This window comes from Monodelphis domestica, chromosome 4 (assembly GCF_027887165.1).
Source record: "Monodelphis domestica isolate mMonDom1 chromosome 4, mMonDom1.pri, whole genome shotgun sequence".
NCBI lineage: Eukaryota > Metazoa > Chordata > Mammalia > Didelphimorphia > Didelphidae > Monodelphis > Monodelphis domestica.
Window position 1 is genome coordinate 427842295 of NC_077230.1, and position 27941 is coordinate 427870235.

Here is a 27941-nt window from a genome sequence, read left to right on the forward strand (position 1 = left end):
AGCTGGGAAATTCACAGCTCCTCCTCTACTTTTACAGATTGGATCTGAACTTGGAAGATCTTAGGGCTTTCTCCAGTTCAGCACTCTGGATGGCCACCCTCCACCAGAACACATGACAAGGCCAATCTGGGCTCCCTAAAGATGAAGGGCTTTGGGAACATCAGAGCCTAGCTCTTTAGTTCTCAGAGAAGGGACTGAATTAGCCTGGCCTCTGGGAACACACCACCAGGCTATAAGCATGCAACATATAGGAAGAAGCAATATACTTACAGGCAACATCCAGTGTGAATGGATCACTCCTATTGCTATAAAATGGATTCCGGATTTCACACTCATATGGAGTTTTGTTATCTCTTCTTGTGAGCCTGCTGAGAGTGAGTGTCCTCTTATCTGGCGACAGCTGTATCCTGCTACCAGCTGGGGCAACTCCGTTTATGAACCACTGGTAAGTGTGAATTTGACCTGTAGCCTGGCATGTCAATGAGAAGTCCTTGGTCTCCACTGCAGTAATGTTGGAGGTGACAATGGTAGGTTTGGACACTGGCGCTGCGCAGAGAATAGACAGAAAATGACTGTGTTGGTTCTTTTTCTTACCTTATAACCAAATAAGTGGTTTGGAAGTGGCCTGTCTAAGACCTTGGCAGCCTGGAGGCCAGACACCAAGAACCTGTGATTTCAATAGCAAAGCTCCCCCCTTTCTCTGGTGCAGATCTCATCTCCTCCAGGCCTTAGGAAAAGTTCAGCTTCAGTTCCTGTGACTGACAAAGACATTCACATGGGGTCCAAGCCCCGGGTGCTCAGTCTTTCTGGGCTGAGGCAAGCAGGACTAGGGATGACAGACCCCTTCATCCAGCACCTGGGCTTGGATTTGAGGCCTTTATAGCTTGGCAAAACCACCAAGAGTTTATGATTCCTTGGCCTGGGCTTTCGGAAGCCAGTGTTCCTTACCTTGACAGCTTGATAAGGATATTGGGAGAGGTTGGTGTGGATAGACTAGGGACAGGCCACAGGGAGACTGTGCTCAGAAAGGGAAACATTACTTTAATTCTGAAGAGAAGAGAAAAGGAAAGGCAGAGAGTGGAAATGGATCAGTTAGTATCAGGGAACAAAAGGAAGAGCCTCCGGCTGGGAGTCAGGTCAGACCTGGTTCAGGTCTGGAGATTTCAAACCCACAATAACATCTCTGGTGCCTAGGACATGATTTGTCCACAGGAAGTAGTTCCTACCCTTTACAGAAGATTCTGGAATTCCCTGCTTTGGCCTCTCCCTTTTCCTTAGGTGTTTCCTACCCTATAAGATAAGAATGAGAATGTTGAAGGTGATCTTCAAGCTCAGATATGGTTTTATGCTGGGAATCTAAACTAATGGGGAATAATTTTCCCAGAGTCTTCATGGCCCAAGGAGAGCCCTTTCCTTATCTCTAGTTGGAAGTAAGGCCTTGCCACTGAGAGAGATATGTATGCCAGAGCAATCTCTGGGGCACATGCATGAGGATCTTCAGGCCTCTGTCCTGGGTCATCCATGGCCAGCTGTCTTAAAAATAATTTCCAAATTGATAGTCATAAGTTAGAAATATTTCAGCTTCCTTGACCTTTCTCCTTGTTATTTTGGTAGAGCTTGCACTCCATCCCTGGGTCTCCATTGGGAAGTTTAATGTGAGGAAGAGTGAGCCTCCCATTTGTATCCAGTAAAGCCAAGTGACACTGGCCAGGACAGTGACAAATCTGAGGTCAGCTAGCTACCTTTTGTAGTGGGGGGAGAATATGACGGAACAGTGAGCATTCTCCTGGGCATGAAGGCCATGGTAGGACTTTTTGGAAGGTGTTTTGGCAGCATCAATGGATACAGTGCCTGACATGACATAGTGACTAGTGGTAGCCTAAGAGGGAGAAAGACCTATGTTCAAATTCTGTCTCAAAATGTTACTGGCTGTGTGTCTTACTAGCAAGTCCCTATCTGTGTCTCAGTCTCCTGATCTGTTAAATGGGTAAAATAATCTCTCAGTCCTAGTGTTATTGGACCAAATGAGAACATATATAGAAGTTCTGTATAAATCCTGAAAATAGCCCAAACAACAGTTCAGAGGAAGGAAAGTACAGAGTGTGAGTCTGAGTACCAAATGTAGACTCATGCTGTCTGAGCACACAATGCATGGCCAGAAGTATCTGAAAGGCCTGATGCCCTTTTGTGAATGGCTAAGGTTTAATGACAGACCAAGAACACTCCAGGATAGTCTGTAGGCAATAGAGAGTCATGAGCAGAGAAGAGACTAGAGCACACACATATTTAATTGAAGGACCAATTGAGGGCACTAGAGATGCTTAGCCCAAAGAAGAGAAGACTTGAGTGGGAGAGGAGACGTGTCTCCATGGAGTGGTGGAGTTATAATGGGTTCTGTGACCCTGCCAGGGGATGTTCAGTGGCTTACATTGATCAGGTGGGGACTATTTTCCTTTCTCCTTACAGCAACATTCAGGTACCCTTTTATCTCTTGTCTATCACAAAACAACCCTTTTTTTAACCCTTACCTTCTGCATTAGAATCAATACTATGTATTGTTTCCAGAGCAAAAGGGCCCGGCAATGGGGGTTAAGTAACTAGCTCAAGGTCACAGAGCCAAACAGGATCCAGTTTTAATGGACTTGACTCCCTGATCATTTCTCTTCCAAAAATGATTTGGGATGCCTTGGGGAACTAACTGAGCAGGATTCCTGGCCTGACTCTGCAACAGTGCAGAGACCCATAAACAGGTCCACATCCAACACAATCCCTTCATGGGTGAGGATGGACTCCAACATTTGCCCCTCTATCATCAGATGCAAATCAGGCTGGCTCAATCATCCCTGGCCTCAGATATTCCTCTCTTGCTATTGGTCTCCTTCTGTCCACTAGGTGGAACTACCAGGTGTGACAAGGAAATCACTTTTAAAAGACTGATATATATTAATTTAAGGTCGCCAAGGAATTCAGCTATGTAATTCCTTAATGAAAACTCAAGTCAGTCTTCAACCTTTTATGGAGTTTTAATTACAAACAGGGGGAAGAAAGGAATTAGAGATAGAGAGATAGAGGGAGAGAGAAAGGGGAGAGAAGGGAATAGGGCTTGAATACCCCTTCTGTTTAGGCTGGGCCAAAAGGCCCAAGCCCTTAGATAGCTGGGGCAATGAAAGGAGATCAGTCCCTATTACTCACGTGACCAAATATGGAGAAACAGTCTCCTGGGCCCCCACCTTCAGCTTCCTTCAGTGCAAGCTTCTCAGAGCACACAGCAACCACTCAGACAAACTCCTCAATCACCCCCAGTCTTCAGACCCTCCTATCCTTCAGGAAAACCCTCCAAGTTCCCTCCCCTCAGTCCTCACATCTCCCAATCACCTGTACATCAATTTCCCTGTGCCAATGGAGGCTCTAGCTTAACCCAGGACCACCCAGAGGTCTCTGGCCTTTGCACATGTCTGTTGAAGGTCATATTTTCAAATAATTAAATCTTTGATCCTTTGCTACAGCCCTTTCTAAATCCTGTTAACCTGAGGAGGATAGAGATTGGAATAATTAAATTTTGATCTAGGCTGCAGCCCTTACTCAATCCTGTTAGGCCTGAATAGGGTGGATGGAGATTGATTCCAAGTATCTCCATTGTATCAATTCTAAAATCAATCATGACTCAAAGAAATTCCTGTTCTATGCTTTAAGCATAGGTCAAAGTCCTTTCCATTGTTCAGCATAAGGTTTCTGTCCTAAAGTAATCTTAAGAAGGGAAGAGGAGGAAACTCCCATGCCAATGGGGTTCACATTCCAATAGCCAAGACCCACTATCAATAGGGAATTTTTCAAGTATGAAATTTCCCAAAGGTGAAATTTCCAACATTTATAAGTCTAAGAAATTTTGAGGTTTACACAGGGCAGGAAGAACTCTGGCTCATAAAAAGTTTCAGAGTAGCAGTTGACACCTAATGTGATATAGGGCATCTTAACCTCTCTAGGGCTATCTGTGGATACAACTGACTTCAGTTCCCTGGAAAGATCAGGAAATGTCCAATTAAACAGAAAATCCTGAAAATCCAAAGAGAATTTAATAAAATCAAAAGAAAAAATGCAGAATTAAATAAATCTAGGATCTGTTTTTTTTTAATAAAAATACAACTAAATAGATGACCCATTGGTTAATTTCATTAAAGAAAGAGTTAAACATAATTACCAAAAGCAAAAATGAAAAGGATGAATGAGTTAGCAATGAAGTTGAAATTAAGGAAATTCTGAGCAATTATTTTGAGCAATTATGTACCAGCCATAACTCAGAAACAAAGAGTCATTGAAGGGTTACATCTAAAAAGCAAATCGGGAAAGGCTTTACAAAGTTATAATTGTGGATTGTCTTATGGCTCAATTAATATGGAAAGGCATAGAATATGTGGTTTCAGGTTTAGGATGGTATCCTCATGAAATCTGGGTACCCATTGCTAAAGATATACTACAGAAATATTTAGTCTTTACTATTAGCATTCCCCATTACTATTACCACCTACACTCCACAAGGTTAATTTTCTTTTTTGTCACAACATCCTGTTGTTTTTCCTAGTGTTCTAAGAGATCTTCCAGTATCAGGACCTAATGTTTATGTTGATGCGAATGCTAGTTATAAGGCAGGAGCATACAAGGAAGGTAGCTACCTGTCATTTTTACCACTACTTTTTCTTCTACCCAACAAAATGAATTAAAAGCTGATTTGCTCGGCAATAACTGTATATACTATAAATAATTTGATCTTTACTTCCAATAATATATCCAGAGCTGAAAATTTTTTCTCTGCATTTTCTTATGAACGAAATTGAGGTACCACTACTCCTGTATTCCGTGCTACAGAAGAAAAATTTGTCATATGGAAAGATGATGATCAATCCTGGCAAGGACCACACCCAGTGGTCCTGCAAGGCCAAGGCTTTGTTTGTGGCTCCACAGGTAAAGACAGTGTATGGCTCCCTTCCTGCTGAGTTCAAGAGACTGACTGACCATAAAGAGAAGGACGAGAAGAGGACTCCGGAAGCCTCACAAGGAGACTCGACTACGTCTCAATAAGATACTGACTCTTCTACTTCTATTCCAGAATTTAAGTACAGCTCCTGGAATAAAGAGATGGGTTTTTTGGGAACAACTACCTTGGGTAGAGTATGTCGGCATGGGACACACTTTACCGTAAGTCATCTTATATACAAAAACTAATTCTGATATTCCTGGCATTTACCATTTTGAGAGACAAGCTAAGGACAATAATCAGGCCAATAATTGTTTGTGTCTTTCAATTGGACTGGACTAGTTGAGGCACCCCCAGTGTGCCTCACACGAGACCATCCTGAATGCCTGCCCCTCAGATCTCTGCAGGCGCATTATTATGGTCATCCTGACCTGTCAGACTCTTTCTGGATAGGATCTTATCGTGTAGACAAAGGGGTAAAATATAAAGGGTACAGCCAACTGCAATATTTAGTTTGGCTAGGGGAATCTTGTGATGGTACTTGGGGACAAGAAATACCTATTTGTCCTTCTGTGATGGAATATGAACAAAGAGACACTGTTAATATGTTTCCTCCCTTGCTATTGTGTAGATCTAAAAGGGCACCATGTATTCATTGGAAAAATATGATTTGGGTATCTTGGCATAACGACACAAGGTGTATTGGAAAGAAACTGGATTCTTATGAATTTCATGATAGTTTTATAGGAGGATACAGCTTGCCTTTGTGGGTGATGCCCCCAGAGCTAATTGGTTACGTTCTGCTAATTTCATACAGATTTTGATTGATTATGGAAAGACAGCCCTGGCATTGGATAAAGTAAATATGTATCACTATGTTAACGTTTCTAATAATGGAAAAGTCCAAAAACCAGTAAATACAAGTGTTACATTAGACATTCAGACTTGCCTAACAGGGGGATATGCTTTTATACCTACAGTAAATAATCATCCTGAAGCTGAACATTACTGAAATAACAAGCAAAAGAGTTAGATATTTGAATATTGGAATGTAACCTGTAGCAACTGTAGGGTCAGTTACTGTGTAGGATCACAGGTGGATGGGCCTGTCTTAATCATTAAGTGACCACGCATGGCCCTTTTTGCCACTGAACATAAATATTCATGGTATGGTAGCCCAGGGGACCAAATTCTTTATGTATTACAACAAAAAATAAGACCACAACATAAATGATGTATTACTTGTATTGCATTAGCCATAGTAGCATTAGTTTCTTCATTGGCTTCTACTATAATAGATTCTGTATCTTTAGCACAATCAGTATCTAACTTACATTCTCTGGAGAATGACGCCAATCATTTGAAAGCATTGGCTACAAATGTAACCTCAGCATTAGAAAGAGAAAAAGAAATTGATACAAGTTTTTACAAAAGTATTATGATGTTACAGAAAAATATGACTGATCTAACAAATGAAGTAGAATATGTCATTGAAAACCCACATGAAATGTGATTATAGATATACTGCATTTTGCTTACTATATAAGAGTAAATAATGACACAAAAACATTGGAAAAAAATTAAATTACAATTACAGGAATTATGGGACCATGAAAACATCACCAAATATATTAACAATCTCAGTATATTAATTCAGAATATTGATTCATCCTTTCAGGAGGATCTCTAACCACAGCATATCGCAGATTCTTTGTATAATTGGATCGAAATATAAAAAGGAATATTTTCCTCCTTATTTCATGATATGACTCTTTTGTAGTTGGTGCACTTGTGATTTTGTTTATCTGCTTATGCTTGCCTTGTTTGCTAAAAGTTTAATTACTAGTTTTGCTTAATTGCAAAAAAACTATTAATGGGATCCTGTACCAAAAGGAATTTGATGTCTTAAAAATAAATGGGGAATTGCAGTGAACCTTCCAGGAACCCATGAGAAAAAATTCCTCTTCCTAGGTGTTTGACACAAACTATTCCTGCTGAGTACACCAAAACATAGAAATCTCAGTTCAAGGCTGCATAAACAATTCCAAGATCTCCTGAGAACGGGTTAACTCCCCTGTTCACATTCTGGGGAGGATTGGGGAGAATAGATTGTTTCTCTTGAGGAGAACTTTAAATCTTGCGTGCTGCATACAATAAACATTCATTATCCCTGCTTTGATAATGTTGCAGTCTTTCATTCTTGAAACTTTTTAGCAGTCCCCTATTGCAACTCCTTAGAAGTCCCAGGCAGTTTTCTAATACGCAGTTCCCTCAATTGATCTTCAGAGACTCCAGACCCCTCAACAATCTGGCTGAACATTCCCCACTTCACTGTTGCCACTTGTAAATTGTGTCATCTAGAACCAAATACAATAATCCAAGTGCCATCTGATTGTACAGAAAGACAGCTATCTCCTTATTCTTCGAAGTGGACATGCTTCACTTAAGACTGCATTAGTGTTTGGGGTAGTTGTGTAGCTCAGTGGATTGAGAGCCAGGCCTAGAGATCAGAAGTTCTGGGATCAAATCTGACCTCAAATAATTCAAAGATATATGACCTTTGGCCACTCATTTAACCTCCATTGCACAGCATGGATTCTAATGCTAATAGGGAAGGATTAAAAAAAGTATACATTATGTTTTTTCAACTACCCTGTTACCTTCCCACTGATAATAAGTTTGTGGATCTCTCAATCATCCCCAACATCTCTTTATGCAATCCAACATGGCATTAATAGTCTGTATCCAAATTCTCTTTTTTTTTTTAGTTTTTAGTTTTTAAACATTACTTTATTTGGTCATTTTCATACATTATTCATTGGAATCAGAGATCATTTTCTTTTCCTCACCTCCCCTTCCACCAACCCTCCCCAAGTCAACGTGTGATTCCACTGGGTATCACATGTGCCCTTGCTCCGAACCCTATTCCTTGCTGTTGGTATTTGCATTAGGGTGCTCATTTAGCATTTCTCCTCAATCATATCCCCTCAACAACTGTAGTCAAGTAGTTGCCTTTCCTCCGTGTTTTTACTCCCACACTTTGTCACACATTATTTCTTTTTTTCTTTCCAGTTTCAAAATTATGCCTTCTGCTTGTCTGTAGAATTAGTAGAACATTAATGGTCATGATTTACAAAACTCTTTACAGATATTATTTCATTTCATCCAAGTCACTCATAGAAACATTGAACAGAATGAGTTCAAGAAAAGAAACTTCAGAAGATTTATCTGAACTGATACAGAATGAAGTGAGTAGAACCAAGAGATAATATATACAATACCAACATTGTTCTGAAGGCAAACAACTTGGAAACCCATGGGACCTCTCATCACTGCCCTGACCAACCAGGACTGCAGAAGACCCATGATGAAATAAGTTACTCACTTTCTACAAAAAGCTATAGACTTCCTATGAAATCAGCTGCCTCTCTTCAGAAATGGGATGGACTGAGGGTGTAAGTTGCAACACATATTTTTTGAGCTCTGCAATTAGTTTTCCTTGATTGTCCATGCGGCATCATACATGTATTTTAATCTTGAAACAATTATTAATATGTAAATATTGCAACTTATGTGCTCATGTACCGGATTCATAGGCTTATTAGTCTTGATCATTGCATTTAATAGGTACTGTATTAATTCTGACTACTCTCCAAATCTACAGTCCAAAAATAAGAAGAATTCCCGGGTAAGCTGCCATAGGGTCCTAGTTCACACCTTGTCTGACCAGATTCCATACCAGGTCACATGTTTGAATAAACTCCTCCTCCTTGATCTAATGGTTGTAAGTTGAGCCAATGTTAACTCTTATGCCATGTTACATGATCATTAGCTACCTCCCATTCCCCATTCCTTGATCCTCCAATAAAAGATTGAGGAAATATGTAGTTTACTCTTTCTCTCTCTCTACTAGAATCAGAGGAGCACACATTAAGGCTTTTTAAGCACTGTCTCTGAGTCTTTCTTCTTTTATTATATTCCCTCTTTCTCTATATCCCCTTCACCCATTTTCCCTCAGTTCCTAACTCTCTTTCTCAGGTGTCCACTAGGAATAGATTAATTCATGGCTACAGGCAGGCACAACTCATACCTGTCCCAAAGATTTTAGTTTTCATTAGTGGTAGAAGGTAGAAGGGGGACAGAAAATAGATATTAGTTAATTGGAAAAATAAATAAATTAAGAAAAAGCTCTTTTCAACCACGGGTGTCAAATACATAGCCTGCAACATTCCCAGGTGCTGCATGAACCAGGGGAAAAGGTAATTGGAAAATAGTTAACAAAAGAAAATGACACAGAGATAATTATATGATCATTTAAAATGTGTGCTTTCATCATCCTCATGTACAGATTGAGGCCAATAAAAAATCATTCCACCTCTAAAGTATATCCTGTTGGTGTCTGACTTCCCCAAGGTCACTTCCCCACTTCACAATTCTATCTCTCCCCCCTGCTCTCCATTCAGAACATTCCTAGAGGCAGGGACAGGAAGTTGGGATACCCCTAAGGTTTGTAACAATAAAACTACATGAAATAATAGGAAACTAAGGCCAGAGATGATCTCTCTATGGTCCTGCTGTACATTAATGTGATTATGGGAATGGAGGGTCTGTCATCTGTACATAGGAAAGTCAGACCAGTGAATTAATTGGGCAGCAGGAATTCTACAGTCGATCCAGCTACTGAATGCTAAAGCCAATAGATCAGAACCAGGCTTCACAAGAGACATGCTTCCATGTGGCATTTAATGCCACAAAGAGGAAAATATATGTCCAATGGTGAATCTCTTTGTGTGAAAGGAGACAAAGTTTATATCTTCCTTTCCATCTCCAGAATTTCCCTACCAAGGGGAATCAAGGCCAGCCCCATTGCATGACCATAGCTTATACTCCAACCAAGACTAGAAATATTCCGTGGTTCCACAGCACCAAGGGAAAGGGATTGAAGGAAAGAGTATTGGGCAGTCATTGAACCTGTGGTCCTAGAATTTGGGAGATGAAGAAGGTTGTATATCACTAGGACAGAAGAGAATAATACAATATCAATAACAAGGATGATGAAGACAACTAACATGCTTTTTATACCTACCATATAAAAAGGACCTTTACTCATAGAATGCTATTATATACAGAGAAAATGTAATTCATTTTTCCAGATAAAGAAACTGAGGCCTCAAAAGGAGGGGTCATTTACTACACAGAGAGTATACAGAAAAGAAAGGATTCTATCCAAGTTTTATGATTCTGAGCTTAGGGCTCTTTCTACCACAATGCACTGTGCCATGGGACCGGGGGTGGGGGTGGGGAGAGTGTCACTTTTGTCTATTTCTGTCATGCCAGGGAAAGAGAGAGCCCCACACAAAGTTGGGGGCCCAATCCAGATACTCACCATAGATTGTAATATTCTTGGTTGCAGTACACGTCAAACCAGTGAATGAGTTAGATGCAGTACAGGTATAAGTGCCAGCATCACTCAGGGATGCAATAATAGAAAATGTGGCTGAGTTGCTGACTGGTTGTCCATTGTGTAACCAAGTGAATTGTGCTGTTGGGTTAGAATCAGCAACACAGCTCAAGGTAATATTTGCCCCAGTAGGGTACTCATCGGCTGAATGTACAATTGTGGCGATATCTGGGCCATCTGGAAGAAAGAGAAGGATTCCATATTGAGATTATGGCAGAAATAAGGGGGCATCTCCTAGTCTATAACCCATCACCAAGAACCACTGTGTCTCCCTGATCCTCCTTTGAGCTGAGAAATTCACAACTCATCTTCTACTTTTCCAGTGTGGATCTGAACTTGGAAGATCTTAGGGCTTTCTCCAGTTCCGCACCCTGGATGGCCACCCTCCACCAGAACACATGACAAGGCCAATTTGGGCTCCCTAAAGATGAAAGGGGTTGGGAGCCTCAGAGCCTAGCTCTTTAGCTCTCTGAGGAGGGATGGAATTAGCCTGGCCTCTAGGAACACACCACCAAGCTATAAGCAGGCACCATATAGGAAGAACAAATTTACTCACAGGCAACATCCAGTGTGAATGGATCACTCCTATTGCGATAAAATGGGTTCTCGATTTCACACACATAGGGCCCTTTGTTAACGCTTCTTGTGAGACTGCGGAGAGTGAGTGTCCTCCTATCTGGCGACAGCTGTATCCTGCGACCAGCTGGGGCAACTCCGTTTATGAACCACTTGTAAGCGTGAATTTGACCTGTAGCATAGCAGGTCAATGAGAAGTCTTTGGTCTCCACTTCAGTATTGTTGGAGGTGAGAATGGTAGGTTTGGACAGTGGCGCTGTGCAGAGAATAGACAGAAAATGACTCTGTTGGTTCTTTTTCTTACCTTATAACCAAATAAGTGGTTTGGAAGTGGCCTGTTTAAGACCTTAGCAAGGCAGGAGGCAAGAGACCAAGAACCTGTGATTTCAATGGCAAGGACACCCCTTTCTCTGGTGCAGATCACAACTCCTCCAGGCCTTAGGAAAAGTTCAGCTTCAGTTCCTGTGGCTGACAAAGACATTCACATGGAGCCCAAGCCCCGGGTGCTCAGTCTTTCTGGGCTGAAGCAAGTAGGACTGGGGATGACAGACCCCAGACAGAAAAATCTGGGGAGATTTAATTGCATCTATCCAGGAATTCACTGAAGCACTATCACTATTAGAACAACTTGAAGAAGAACCTGAAAAGATTCAAGTTGTAACTTCTATGTGTGACATACCCACAGATATACCACAAGGGGTGTTTGCAAAATATCAAAATGATATGAGTTAGATTAAATCTATTACTCCTGTTAGGATTGAGGTCAGGGAAGGCATACCATCTAAGATACCACAATACAAATTGAGTAGAGAAGCGAGAGAAGAGATAACACCTATCATAAATAGTTTGCTTGAGCAAGGTATATTGAGACCTATGGTATCTGAATACAATTACCCAATATTAGCTATTAAAAAGAATAAGCTAAATGAAGATGGAACTCCTGCCTGGAGATTTGTGATGGATTTAAGGGCTGTGAATAATTTTATATGAAAAAAAACACACTATAACACCATCTCCAGACAATATCACAACTCAAATACCTGCAGAGTCTAGGTGGTACACAGTGTTGGACCTGAGCAACGCTTGCTTCACTATACTGTTGCACCTTGATTCTCAAAATATTTTTGCTTTCCAATGGAGACAAACCCAGCTGTGCTATGCAAGATTAGTGCAAGGATGTTGCGAGTCTGCTTCAATATTTTGTCAACTGTTGCAGAGAGATCTAGCTACCATAACTTTCAAACATAGCAGATTGATACACTATGTGGATGATTTGTTGCTAGCATCTCCTGACCCTAAAACATGTTTGGAAGATTCAAAGAAATTATTGAGAGAACCTTATAAGAGGGGACATAAAGTTTCTAAAAAGAAGATTCAATGGGTCCTACCAACAGTTGAATATTTAGGATTAGTCCTGGAGGGGGACACCAGGAAAATATCTAATAAAAGGAGGGCAGACATACAGAAGCTAGGCACCCCTAGAACTAAGAAAGAACTTAAGAGCTTTTCTGGCGGTTGCTGGTTTCTCAAGGCAGTACATAGTAGGATATTCTCATATTTCCAAGTGCTTGATTGATATGACAAAGAAAGATATTAAAGAACCATTGCAATTAAATAAAGAACATTTTCATGCTTTGTCACAGTTGAGAGGAGCTATTTTATCAGTTCCAATTTTGGGAATACTTGATTATATGAAAGAATTCCACTTGTATGTCCATGAAGCAAAAGGTGTTGCTTCTGGAATATTAGCACAGTATTTTGGGTTAAATCTGAGGGCTATTGCATTTTACAGTCCTATCCTTGACACGGTTGCACAAGGAATGGTTCATTGCCTCAGGAGCTTAGTAGCTACAGCTCTAATGGTCAAGAAGTCATATGATATAGTACTAGGATGTAAATTGCATGTGTATTCCGCACATCAAATTGAAAAACTGTTATGGTCGCAGAATATGCATTCATTCACCGATGCAAGAATATCCCAGTATGAAGTCATTTTGTTAGGCAATTATAACATCACAATTCATAGATATGCACCATCGAACCCAGAAACTCTGATCCCTGATTTGCCAATGGATGGAGAAGTATTGCATGATTGGGATCAGATAGTGGAACTCATGCATAGGCCAAATGAATGCCTTAAAGATACACCTCTTATGGATCCAGAAATAGAGTTATACATGGATGAATCCTCTTATGTTCATGATGGGAGAAAATTCACAGGGGCAGCAGTTGTTGACAATGACAAAACTCTTTGGCATACATCACTGCCAAGCCATGTCGGCGCTTAGGGAGGATCATGGCCCTAGAATTAGCTAGAGGGAAAAGAGTTAATATTTTTCTGGATTCACAATATGCTTTCTCCACGGTGCATTGGTCATCGTACATATGGTAAAACAGAGGGCATAAAACTTCAGCTGGGAAACCAATTGCATATCGCAATCTGATAGATCATATCATAAGTGCTGTAGACTTTCCTAAAGAGGTGGCCATAATCCATTTTAAGGCACACACTGATGGGAAGGACAGAATACCCCTAGGGAATGACTGAGCAGGCACATCATCAAAGTATGCTGCTAGGTTCGATCCTCACCATGTGCTGAATTTCTCTCTGATCAAAAGGCAGGATCTCACTGAAGCCTAGGATGGAGAAGAGATGCAGTCATGGAAAGAGCAGCTAGGTACTAAACTAATCAAGGGTGTCTGGATTGCTCAAGGGGGTAAACCTATTCTCCCTAAAAAGTTATATCAACATCTATGCACTGTAAGTCATGCAGAAGGACATTATGGAGTGCAAGGGATTCTGGATACCATAAAGAGATATTGGACAGCACCAGGAATTACAAAAAATACCATTAGCACTTGTCAGGCATGTGAAACATGCAAGAGATATAATCAAGGACATTTTAAGAGTGCTGCATTGGGAAGCAGACCACTCAGCTATATGCTTTTTCAGTGTATTCAAATTGATTATATCAACATGCCTAGAGACAAGGAATACAAATATGCATTGGTGATTATGGATAAATTGACTAGATGGGTTGAGGCATGTCCATCCAAGAAAAGTGACACTGCTACGGTAGTGAGATTTCTATTAAAGGAGATTATACCTAGACATGGCATTCCTGATACCATAGATTTGGACAAGGGGTCTCACTTTACTTCCCAGATTCTAAAAGTAATCTACAAGAATTTAGGGATTAAGTGCAATTACCATTCAGTATATCGACCCCAAGGTTCCAGGCAGGTCAAGCGTATGAACAAAGAACTGAAAACATAAATAGGCAAACTCTGTTCAGAAACACATTTAAAATGGACAGATGTTTTGCCTCTTGATTTGTTCAATATTAGAACCAGGCTTAGGACTGACCTGCATTATATCACCTTTTGAAATGCTACATGGTCAGCCACTTTGGCATGGTAGGACAGTAAGACCACCTTACTTGTCCATCTTAAGAGGGGAATGTGTTCTTCATGAATACTTAAAACAGATACAACGTAGGATTGAAGAACTAAGGAAACTGGGTTTGCTTGGGCAAAGAATACTACTAGATTTTTCATTGCATGAGATAAAACCAGGTGATAAGGTATATGTCAAGAACCTTAATAGAGAATCTCCTACAGAATCAAGATGGATCAGACCAACTAAGGTCATAATGACAATCCCAACATCTATAAAGGTTGATCAAAGAGATCCATAGTTCCATACTTCACATGTGAAATTGCATCACACCCATAATGTTGATTAGCTCTGGGAATATAATCAATAAGCAATGACCGTCCCTACTGACAACACATGAAAGGACATGACTACTTGCCACCAGAATACAGACAAGAGAGTCCTACATATGTTAACATGATTAAGTGATAGCACCCCTGGAGCAAATGCAGCCAGTGTTGCAGCCAAAAGAATAGCATTAGAAGCCTTAGAAAAAGCCTCGATATATTTCTATACAAAGTCTCTGCCAAGAACTAAGTACAGTAAACATTCAATAAATCTTCTAGTGAAAAGTGAAACAAGAATTAGCAAACTTGAAATCACTATTTTTAACAAAATCCTGAGAACCTATGCATAATGGTCACACCCATCTGTGAAAAAACATATGTAGACCTTACTTGCTTTTCACGAAGATATACATATGCAAAGCTTACCTCCATGCACGAAGAGAATACATGTAAATCTTACCTGCAGACATAAAGATTGACAAATTCTGACAAACATTCATGAAGATTTCAACTTACTTCCATGCAAATATACTTTTCACTCTTATTTGCACACACATAAAAATGTCACATGCATACATGTTTGTGGTTTGTTCGTGTGTTCTGGGTTCCTGATTGATTATTCCAGTGGATCCTGATTTGAAGACCACATCTTCAATCAAGACTGGAAGATGGCAACTGGCATGCAGACCAGACAGAGGACCAGAGAGTAAGAAAGATTTTATGCAAACATCGTTAAAGGACATGGTAGGACTTTGGAACTTTGGAATTTTGGAACTTTTGATCATGAGGGTATGTAAGAATGCATAATACATGTTACCTCACATATATGCACATATATGCACACATCCTACATAGAATACACTTTAGTAAGATATCTCATAGAATGGGTAAGTACAAAACATGCATAGTGGCATAACAAAAGACACATTGATACAAATTTCTGTGGAAAATTCAAAGATTTCTTTTCTGCATGAGTTTGCACAGAAATATAGTATGATGTACATATGTCAATGTGTATGGATCCTATGTACACATGTAAATTACTATTGACTAATGAGCTAACTTTATTTGAGTAATTTATTAATATTCTAACTAAGTGAATTTGTTTAAGTCTTAGGAAAGTAGACATAGAAGTTCTGAAGTATAGAATTTACATTGCATTATGATTGTAGGTTAGCATTTGTTAATGATAGTAAACTTTTCGTAGTGACTGTATAGACATTAGGAATTAGGACATTTGCATATTCTTAATGTTAGTGAAATTGTTGGATTGATTTGACAAATGTTACAGGATTTGTTATGTGAAACTATATTCATGTAAATCCCTTACCTAAACCATTTTCCTATACGATTCTTAGCTTAACATCTATGTAGATAGAATAGTTAAGTTAGGATTTTTTTATCTGGGGGTGGCTAAGGGAATACTTAAGATAGCACAGGGTGAAGAATAGATAGATAGAATTAATAAGTGTAAGAATCATTGAAAAATGCAAGTTGATTTTTTTGGAGAATAAAAGGGGGGATTGTGGAAGAGGCATGAAGAAAGAGAGGATTTGCAGGACAAGCCAAGCATGCAGATCAAACTGGGGACATGATCTGCAAAATCAAGGTGAAGATTCCAAAAGGAATGTTCCCAGGAGGAGGCAGTTGGGAGCCTGGACAGAGGAGAGAAACTGGGACTTTGGGGTTCTCTCTGGGAGTGACTGACCAAGAGAGAAATCTCTTCTCTGGATTCCTGATCAGGAGAGCCTGGCTTTTCCTGACTTAGGCAGAGAGAAAGACCTTTGTGGTTTTTTGAAAGAGTCTGGACTTGAATTACTCAAGCAGAGATTATCTGACTGGAGAAGGAAGATTTAACAGTTATCTTCCATCTCTCTGGCTGTAGCCAGAGTGTCACAATTTTGACTAGACTGACATTTCCTAAACCCTTCTTAATTCTCCTTGTACGTTAGGGACAAACTTCATCCCTCTCACCTCAATCCACATTCTGTTTGTTACCAATAAACCCTTTACCTGAGAAAAGAAGAGTAAAGAATATTTCTCTGAAATCGCATAGTTCCCCTGGGTTACTTAGAAGGTGGCTGACTAAGACCAGGGGAGTGGAAAGGGTAGCAGGAGGGCTTCAGGTGGAAGACTGGGAGGTGAAGGGTGGAGAGTAGAAAATAGTTTGATTTATTAGCCTTTAGTGATCTTTAGGCAGCTCCAGAGTAATCCCCTCTAGCAGTATTTATCTCTCTAGCCTTATCTCTCATCTATCTCCATTATAACTAGGCAACCTCAGGTGTCCCCTAGTAGCAGCTCTCTAGTCACAAGCCAGAATATCCAGTTACCACAACCAGAAATATTTACACAGATTATCTCTTATATTACAAAATGGACTGGTGGGGAGGGAAGCAGTATAAGGGATGGAGAGGGTTGGGAGGTAGTTTTAAAAGACTTCAAAAAATAAGGTGGGAAATAAGAAGGGATGGGGTAGAAAGGGTAGTGAAATAAGGGTGGAAACTAGGAGGGCTGATTAAAAGTAGATTATAGAAGGAAATAGTGAACGAAGAAAATGCAGAACTACAAGTAGAAAGCAAAATGTTGGGAAATACATATCTGGTAATCATAACTCTGAATGTGAATGGAATGAACAAATCCATAAAACACAAGCAAATAGTAGAGTGGATTAGAATCCAAAACCCTACCATATGCTGTCTACAAGAAACACACATGAGGCAGATAGATACGCATAGGGTGAAAGTAAGAGGATGGAGCCAAATCTATTGGGCATCTACTGATAAAAAGAAGGCAGGAGTCGCAATCATGATATCTGACAAAGCCAAAGCAAAAATAAATCTAGTTAAAAGAGATAGGGAAGGTAATTACATCCAGATGAAAGGCAGTATAGACAACGAGGGAATATCAGTACTCAACATATATGCACCAAATGGCATAGTATCCAAATTTCTAAAGCAGAAACTAGTGGAGCTCAAGGATGAAATAGATAGGAAAACTATACTAGTGGGAGACCTGAACCTTCCTCTATCTGAACTAGATAAATCAAAACAAAAAATAAATGAGAAAGAGGTAAGAAAAGTGAATGAAATCCGAGAAAAATTAGAGTTAGTAGACATGTGGAGAAAAATAAATGGGGGCAAAAAGGAATACACATTCTTTTCAGCAGCACATGATACATTCACAAAAATTGACTATGTATTAGGGCACAAAAACATTGCAAACAAATACAAAAGAGTAGAAATAATAAATGCAACCTTCTCAGATCACAATGCAATGAAAATAATAATTAGTAAGGGTACATGGAGAGGTAAATCAAAAATTAATTGGAAATTAAACAATACGAGTCTCCAAAACTGGTTAGTCAAAGAACAAATCATAGAAACAATTAATTTCATTGAAGAAAATGACAATGATGAGACATCCTTTCAAAACCTATGGGATGCAGCCAAAGCAGTACTCAGGGGGAAATTTATATCCTTGAGTTCATATATTAACAAATTAGGGAGGGCAGAGGTCAATGAATTGGGCATGCAAATTAAAAAAACTAGAAAGTGAACAAATTAAAAATCCTCAGATGAAGACTAAATTAGAGATCCTAAAAATCAAAGGAGAAATTAGTAAAATTGAAAGTCAAAGAACTGTTGATTTAATAAATAAGACTAGAAGCTGATACTTTGAAAAAACAAAATACACAAAGTACTAGACCATCTAATTTAAAAAAGGAAAGAAGAAAACCAAATTGACAGCATCCAAGATGAAAAGGGAGACCTCACCTCTAATGAAGAGGAAATTAAGGCAATCATTAAAAGAATCATTATGCCCAATTATATGGCAGCAAATGTGGCAATCTAGGTGATATGGATGAATACTTAGAAAAATATAAATTACCTAGACTAACAGAGGAAGAAATTGGTTACCTAGACAACCCCACATCAGAAAAATATTGAACAAGCCATCAAATAATTTCCTAAGTAAAATCCCCAGGTCCAGAAGGATTCACAAATGAATTCTATCAAACATTCAAAAAACAACGTATCCCAATATTATACAAACTATTTGGCAGAATAAGCAAAGAAGGAGTTCTACCAAATTCATTTTACGACACAAATATGGTACTGATCCCAAAACCAGGCAGGTCAAAAACAGAGAAAGAAACATATAGATGAATCTCGCTAATGAATATAGATGCAAAACTCTTAAATAGGATCCTAGCAAAAATACTCCATCCAGTCATCACAAGGGTTATTCACTATGACCAGGTAGGATTCATACCAGGAATGCAAGAATGGTTCAATATTAGGAAAATATGAATCTTAAAACTGCTCAGACTCTACCTTGGAACATTTGGTTAAGGCTATTCCCCATTTAAAAATGGAGGTACTTGATCAGGAATGTACTGGGAATTTTAACATTACTCCACCCATACTTAGGCATACATTAGGGGAAGATAAAGTTGTAAAACTCCTTACTGGAACAATGAAAAAGTCCCTAATTCATACTTACAGTGAGTCCAAAACCTTAAGCTAGGTCTATTTTTTGATCTAATACAAAAAGGTACTAAGTTCCTATAAAGGTTAAATTAATCAGTAAAAGGTCAAGCAACTTACAAAAGGAAAGCATAACAAAAGAGGTGTGAAGTTTTAGTCTACTCAGAGAAGGTGATAACAAAAGAATATGTGAATTAAGAATGGTAAGTCCTGTGGAAAGCATCTACTGTGATTAGTAGATGTGAAAATTTAGGGGAGCTGACATAAGAGAAATTTTTCTTTAAAAGGAGATGGTTCTCTCAACTTAGGAGTTAGTTGGATCTCAGACTCCTTGGAGTAGCTGGGTCTCTGAACTTAGTTGGAATCTTGCTTGGAACAAAATCTTGTGGTGAGTGGATAAAAGACTGACTTAGTTTTCTCTCTTAAAGAGAAAGGCCGAGGCCATTTGGCCTAGGCCCTAGGCCTTTTCCTACTATTTCCTCTTACTCTGTCTCTCCTTTCCCTTAATTCCTTCATTCATTTTAATTAAAATCTCTATAAAACCCAATTGACTTGGGTATTTCATATTTGGGGTTTTTCCCATGGCAACAACTTATTTTTGATATAAAATCAAGACACTAAAATTATTTCTACAGTTTTGGCAATTCACAGTCTTGAACCCACATTTTCATGGTAACAAAAACCATCCACATAACTGACCACGTTAACAAGCAAACCAATAAAAATCACATGGTTATCTCAAAAGATGCAGAAAAAGCCTTTGATAAAATACAGCACCCATTTCTATTGAAAACACTAGAAAGTATAGGATAGAAGGGCCTTTCCTAAAAATAAAAAACAGTATAGATCTCAAATCATCAGCAACATCATCTGCAATGGAGATAAACTAGAAGCATTCCCAATAAGATCAGGAGTGAAACATGGATGCCCATTATCACTTCTATTATTTAACATTATACTAGAAACACTAACAGTAGCAATTAGAGAAGAAAAAGAAATTGAAGGCATTAAAATTGGCAATGAGGAGACCAAGCTATCACTCTTTGCAGATGATATGATGGTCTACCTTAAGTATTCTAGAGAATCAACCAAAAAGCTAGTGGAAGTAAGCAACAACTTTACCAAAGTTGCAGGATACAAAATAAACCCACATAAGTCATCAACATTTCTCTATATATCTCCAACACATCTCAGCAGCAAGAATTAGAAAGAGAAATACCATTTAAAATCACCTTAGACAATATAAAATACTTAGGAATCTATCTGCTGAGATAAACACAGGAACTTTATGAACACAACTAAAACACACTCTCCACACAATTAAAAATAGATTTAAACAATTGGAAAATCATTGGTTGCTCATGGGTAGGATAAGCTAACATAATCAAAATGACATTCCTGCCCAAATTAATTTACTTATTTAGTTCCATACACAAAAAAAATTTTTACTGAGTTAGAAAAAAAACATAAAATTCATTTGGAAGAACAAAAGATCAAAGATATCCAGGGAAATCATGAAAAAAAAAATGCAAAGAAAGGAGCACTTGCAGTCGTAGATCTAAAACTATATTATAAAGCAGGGGTCATCAAAACAAGTTGGTACTGGCTAAGAGACAGAAAGTAGGATCAATGGAATAGACTAGGGGTAAATGACCTCAGCAAGACAGTCTATGATAAGTCCAAAGGTCCCAGTTTTGGGGACCAAAACCCACTATTTGATAAAAACTGCTGGCAAAATTGGAAGACTGTATGGGAGAGATTAGGTTTAGATCAACATCTCACACTCTACACCAAGGTAAACTCAGAATGGGTGAATGACCTGAGTATAAAGAAGGAAACTATAAGTAAATGAGGTGCACACAGAATAGTATATTTGTCAGATTTTTGGGAAAGGAAAGACTTTAAAACCAAGTAAGAGCTAGAAAAAATCACAAAATGTAAAATCAATAATTTTGATTACATCAAGTTAAAAAGTTTTTGTACAAACAAAACTTATGCATCCAAAATTATAATGGAAGCAACAAATTGGGAAAAAATCTTCATTACAAAAACCTCTGACAAAGGACTAATTACTCAAATTTATAAAGAGCTAAATCAATTGTACAAAAAATCAAGCCATTCTCCAATTGATAAATGGGCAAGGAACATGAGTAAGCATCTTCCATATGAAGAAATCAAAACTATTATTAAGCACATGAAAAAGTTTTCTATATCACTTACAATCAGAGAAATGCAAATCAAAACAACTCTGAGTTATCAACTCACACCTAGCAGATTGGCTCATATGACAGCAAAGCAAAGTAATGAATGCTGGTGGGGGTGTGGCAAAGTTGGGGCATTAATGCATTGCTGATGGAGTTGTGAATTGATCCAACCATTCTAGAGGGCAATTTGGAACTATGCCCAAAGGGCATTAAAGAACAGTCAGCAGTGATTCTGAACAACTTGGAGGAATCTACGAGAAAAAAACACTATCCACATTCAGAGGAAACACTATGGGAGTAAAAACACCCAAGAAAAACAACTGCTTGAATACATGGGATGAAGGGATATGGTTGGGGATGTAGACTCTAAATTAACATCCTTGTGCAAACAACAACATGGAAATAGGTTCTGATCAAGACACAAGTAAGACCCAATGAAATTGCACATCAGCTGTGGGAAGGGTAGGTAGAGGGGAGGGAGGGAAATAAAGAGATTATTGTAACCAAAAAAAATTAAATTAATAAAAAAAGAAACGATAAACAAGGGGCAGCTGGGTAGCTCAGTGCATTGAGAACTAGGACTAGAGATGGGAGGTCCTGGGTTCAAATCTGGAAGAAATATACACAATAACAGCAATATTGTACAAGGATCATCTGTGAAAACTTGGCTACTCTCAGTAATGTAATAATCTGGGACAATCCTGAAAGATTTATGACAGGGAATGTTATCCACTTCCAGAGAAAAAAACTATTGGAGTTTCCTTTCATATTAGTATATTTGTGGTTTTATTTTGGAATTTGGTTACGTATAAATGTGCTCTTACTACAATGTCCCAAATGGAGTGTTTTGTACAACAATAAAAATACAAAAGAAAAATTAAGGAAAAAAGAATTAGTAGAACATTAATGGTCATGATTTACCAAGCTCTTTACAGATATTATTCCATTTGATCCCAAGTCACTCAAAGAAACACTGAACAGAATGAGTTCAAAAACAGAAACTTCAGATTTCTCTGAATTAATGCAGAATGAAGTGAGTAGAACCAAGAGGGTGATTTATACAATAACTACAGTGTTCCGAAGTCAAAGAACTTTGAAAAACTTGGGACCTCTGATCAATGCAGTGGCTAACAAGGATTGCAGAAAACCCATGATAATGGGTTACTCACTTCCTACAAAAACCTACAGACTTCCTATGAAATCAGATGCCTCACTTCAGAAATGGGATGCAGTCAGGGTGTATGTTGCAACAGATATTTTTTGAGCATCAGAATTTGTTTTCCTTGATTGTCAATGTGGCATCATAGGTGTATTTTAATCTTGAAACAATTATTAATATATCAATAGTGCAACCTATATTCTTATATACCAGATTCATGGGCAAGTAGTTCTTGATCATTGTATTTAATAGGTACTGGATTAATTCTGACCACTCTCCAAATCTACAGTCCAAAAGTCAGAAAAATTCCTGGGTAGGCTGCCACAGGGTCCTGGTTCCCCCCTTGTCAGACCAGATTCCATACCAGGTCACATGTTTGAATAAACTCCTCCTCCTTGATCTAATGGTTGTAAGTTGAGCCAATGTTAACTCTTATGCCATGTTACATGATCATTAGCTACCTCCCATTCCCCATTCCTTGATCCTCCAATAAAAGATTGAGGAAATATGTAGTTTACTCTTTCTCTCTCTCTACTAGAATCAGAGGAGCACACATTAAGGCTTTTTAAGCACTGTCTCTGAGTCTTTCTTCTTTTATTATATTCCCTCTTTCTCTATATCCCCTTCACCCATTTTCCCTCAGTTCCTAACCCTCTTTCTCAGGTGTCCACCTAGGAATAGATTAATTCATGGCTACAGGCAGGCACAACTCATACCTGTCCCAAAGATTTTAGTTTTCATTAGTGGTAGAAGGTAGAAGGGGGACAGAAAATAGATATTAGTTAATTGGAAAAATAAATAAATTAAGAAAAAGCTCTTTTCAACCACGGGTGTCAAATACATAGCCTGCAACATTCCCAGGTGCTGCATGAACCAGGGGAAAAGGTAATTGGAAAATAGTTAACAAAAGAAAATGACACAGAGATAATTGTATGATCATTTAAAATGTGTGCTTTCATCATCCTCATGTACAGATTGAGGCCAATAAAAAATCATTCCACCTCTAAAGTATATCCTGTTGGTGTCTGACTTCCCCAAGGTCACTTCCCCACTTCACAATTCTATCTCTCCCCCCTGCTCTCCATTCAGAACATTCCTAGAGGCAGGGACAGGAAGTTGGGATACCCCTAAGGTTTGTAACAATAAAACTACATGAAATAAAAGGAAACTAAGGCCAGAGATGATCTCTCTATGGTCCTGCTGTACATTAATGTGATTATGGGAATGGAGGGTCTGTCATCTGTACATAGGAAAGTCAGACCAGTGAATTAAATGGGCAGCAGGAATTCTACAGTGGATCCAGCTACTGAATGCTAAAGCCAATAGATCAGAACCAGGCTTCACAAGAGACATACTTCCATGTGGCATTTAATGCCACAAAGAGGAAAATATATGTCCAATGGTGAATCTCTTTGTGTGAAAGGAGACAAAGTTTATATCTTCCTTTCCATCTCCAGAATTTCCCTACCAAGGGGAATCAAGGCCAGCCCCATTGCATGACCATAGCTTATACTCCAACCAAGACTAGAAATATTCCGTGGTTCCACAGCACCAAGGGAAAGGGATTGAAGGAAAGAGTATTGGGCAGTCATTGAACCTGCGGTCCTAGTATTTTGGAGATGAAGAAGGTTGTATATCACTAGGACAGAAGAGAATAATAAAATATCAATAACAAGGATGATGAAGACAACTCACATGCTTTTTATACCTACCATATAAAAAGGACCTTTACTCATAGAATGCTATTATATACAGAGAAAATGTAATTCATTTTTCCAGATAAAGAAACTGAGGCCTCAAAAGGAGGAGTCATTTACTACACAGAGAGTAGACAGAAAAGAAAGGATTCTATCCAAGTTTTATGATTCTGAGCTCAGGGCTCTTTCTACCGCAATGCACTGTGCCATGGGACCAGGGGGGGGGGGAGAGAGTCACTTTTGTCTATTTCTGTCATGCCAGGGAAAGAGAGAGCCCCACACAAAGTTGGGGGCCCAATCCAGATACTCACCATAGATTATAATATTCTTGGTTGCAGTACGCGTCAAACCAGTGAATGAGTTAGATGCAGTACAGGTATAAGTGCCAGCATCACTCAGGGATGCAATAATAGAAAATGTGGCTGAGTTGCTGACTGGTTGTCCAATGTGTAACCAAGTGAATTGTGCTGCAGGGTTAGAATCAGCAACACAGCTCAAGGTAATATTTGCCCCAGGAGGGTACTCATCGGCTGAATGTACAATTGTGGCGATATCTGGGCCATCTGGAAGAAAGAGAAGGATTCCATATTGAGATTATGGCAGAAATAAGGGGGCATCTCCTAGTCTATAACCCATCACCAAGAACCACTGTGTCTCCCTGATCCTCCTTTGAGCTGGGAAATTCACAACTCATCTTCTACTTTTCCAGTGTGGATCTGAACTTGGAAGATCTTAGGGCTTTCTCCAGTTCAGCACCCTGGATGGCCACCCTCCACCAGAACATATGACAAGGCCAATTTGGGCTCCCTAAAGATGAAAGGGGTTGGGAGCCTCAGAGCCTAGCTCTTTAGCTCTCTGAGGAGGGATGGAATTAGCCTGGCCTCTAGGAACACACCACCAAGCTATAAGCAGGCACCATATAGGAAGAACAAATTTACTCACAGGCAACATCCAGTGTGAATGGATCACTCCTATTGCGATAAAATGGGTTCTCGATTTCACACACATAGGGCCCTTTGTTAACGCTTCTTGTGAGACTGCTGAGAGTGAGTGTCCTCCTATCTGGTGACAGCTGTATCCTGCGACCAGCTGGGGCAACTCCGTTTATGAACCACTTGTAAGCGTGAATTTGACCTGTAGAATTGCAGGTCAATGAGAAGTCTTTGGTCTCCACTGCAGTATTGTTGGAGGTGAGAATGGTAGGTTTGGACAGTGGCGCTGTGCAGAGAATAGACAGAAAATGACTGTGTTGGTTCTTTTTCTTACCTTATAACCAAATAAGTGGTTTGGAAGTGGCCTGTTTAAGACCTTGGCAAGGCAGGAGGCCAGAGACCAAAAACCTGTGATTTCAATGGCAAGGACACCCCTTTCTCTGGTGCAGATCACAACTCCTCCAGGCCTTAGGAAAAGTTCAGCTTCAGTTCCTGTGGCTGACAAAGACATTCACATGGAGCCCAAGCCCCGGGTGCTTAGTCTTTCTGGGCTGAGGCAAGTAGGACTGGGGATGACAGACCCCAGACAGAAAAATCTGGGAAGATTTAATTGCATCTATCCAGGAATTCACTGAAGCACTATCACTATTAGAACAACTTGAAGAAGAACCTGAAAAGATTCAAGTTGTAAATTCTATGTGTGACATACCCACAGATATACCACAAGGGGTGTTTGCAAAATATCAAAATGATATGAGTTAGATTAAATCTATTACTCCTGTTAGGATTGAGGTCAGGGAAGGAATACCACCTAAGATACCACAATACAAATTGAGTAGAGAAGCGAGAGAAGAGATAACACCTATCATAAATAGTTTGCTTGAGCAAGGTATATTGAGACCTATGGTATCTGAATACATTTACCCAATATTAGCTATTAAAAAGAATAAGCTAAATGAAGATGGAACTCCTGCCTGGAGATTTGTGATGGATTTAAGGGCTGTGAATAATTTTATATGAAAAAAAAACACACTATAACACCATCTCCAGACAATATCACAACTCAAATACCTGCAGAGTCTAGGTGGTACACAGTGTTGGACCTGAGCAACGCTTGCTTCACTATACTGTTGCACCTTGATTCTCAAAATATTTTTGCTTTCCAATGGAGACAAACCCAGCTGTGCTATGCAAGATTAGTGCAAGGATGTTGCGAGTCTGCTTCAATATTTTGTCAACTGTTGCAGAGAGATCTAGCTACCATAACTTTCAAACATAGCTGATTGATACACTATGTATCGATGCCAGTCAAGTTATTTCTTTTTTTTAAACCCTTATATATATACTGTATATTATATATATATGTATATGTATATGTGTATATATATGTATATGTATATGTATATATATGTATATATATATATATATATATATATATATATATATACTGTGTATTGGCTCCAAGGCAGAAGAGTGGTAAGGGCTAGGCAATGGGGGTCAAGTGACTTGTAGATGAATTGGACTATGAATTGTGATGTTATAATTGCCTAACAAAATGACTTCATACTGGGATATTCTTGCATCGGTGAATGAATGTGGGCTATGTGGATGATTTGTTGCTAGCATCTCCTGACCCTAAAACATGTTTGGAAGATTCAAAGAAATTATTGAGAGAACCTTATAAGAGGGGACATAAAGTTTCTAAAAAGAAGATTCAATGGGTCCTACCAACAGTTGAATATTTAGGATTAGTCCTGGAGGGGGACACCAGGAAAATATCTAATAAAAGGAGGGCAGACATACAGAAGCTAGGCACCCCTAGAACTAAGAAAGAACTTAAGAGCTTTTCTGGCGGTTGCTGGTTTCTCAAGGCAGTACATAGTAGGATATTCTCATATTTCCAAGTGCTTGATTGATATGACAAAGAAAGATATTAAAGAACCATTGCAATTAAATAAAGAACATTTACATGCTTTGTCACAGTTGAGAGGAGCTATTTTATCAGTTCCAATTTTGGGAATACTTGATTATATGAAAGAATTCCACTTGTATGTCCATGAAGCAAAAGGTGTTGCTTCTGGAATATTAGCACAGTATTTTGGGTTAAATCTGAGGGCTATTGCATTTTACAGTCCTATCCTTGACACGGTTGCACAAGGAATGGTTCATTGCCTCAGGAGCTTAGTAGCTACAGCTCTAATGGTCAAGAAGTCATATGATATAGTACTAGGATGTAAATTGCATGTGTATTCCGCACATCAAATTGAAAAACTGTTATGGTCGCAGAATATGCATTCATTCACCGATGCAAGAATATCCCAGTATGAAGTCATTTTGTTAGGCAATTATAACATCACAATTCATAGATATGCACCATCGAACCCAGAAACTCTGATCCCTGATTTGCCAATGGATGGAGAAGTATTGCATGATTGGGATCAGATAGTGGAACTCATGCATAGGCCAAATGAATGCCTTAAAGATACACCTCTTATGGATCCAGAAATAGAGTTATACATGGATGAATCCTCTTATGTTCGTGATGGGAGAAAATTCACAGGGGCAGCAGTTGTTGACAATGACAAAACTCTTTGGCATGCATCACTGCCAAGCCATGTCGGCGCTTAGGGAGGATCATGGCCCTAGAATTAGCTAGAGGGAAAAGAGTTAATATTTTTCTGGATTCACAATATGCTTTCTCCACGGTGCATTGGTCATCGTACATATGGT

General features: G+C 39.1%; 1 protein-coding gene across 1 annotated transcript; it reads right to left on the reverse strand.

Moving 5' to 3' along the window:
* Nucleotides 1-135: 135 nt before the first annotated feature.
* Nucleotides 136-27849, reverse strand: LOC107650540 (carcinoembryonic antigen-related cell adhesion molecule 5-like). The gene is made up of 7 exons (XM_056826229.1): nt 27770-27849; nt 25223-25532; nt 15159-15192; nt 11017-11265; nt 10359-10637; nt 277-546; nt 136-209 (listed from the first exon to the last, which is right to left on the reverse strand). The coding sequence occupies exons 1-7, from the start codon at nt 27847-27849 to the stop codon at nt 136-138; spliced, it is 1296 nt and encodes a 431-aa protein (XP_056682207.1).
* Between the last annotated feature and the right edge of the window lie 92 nt (nt 27850-27941).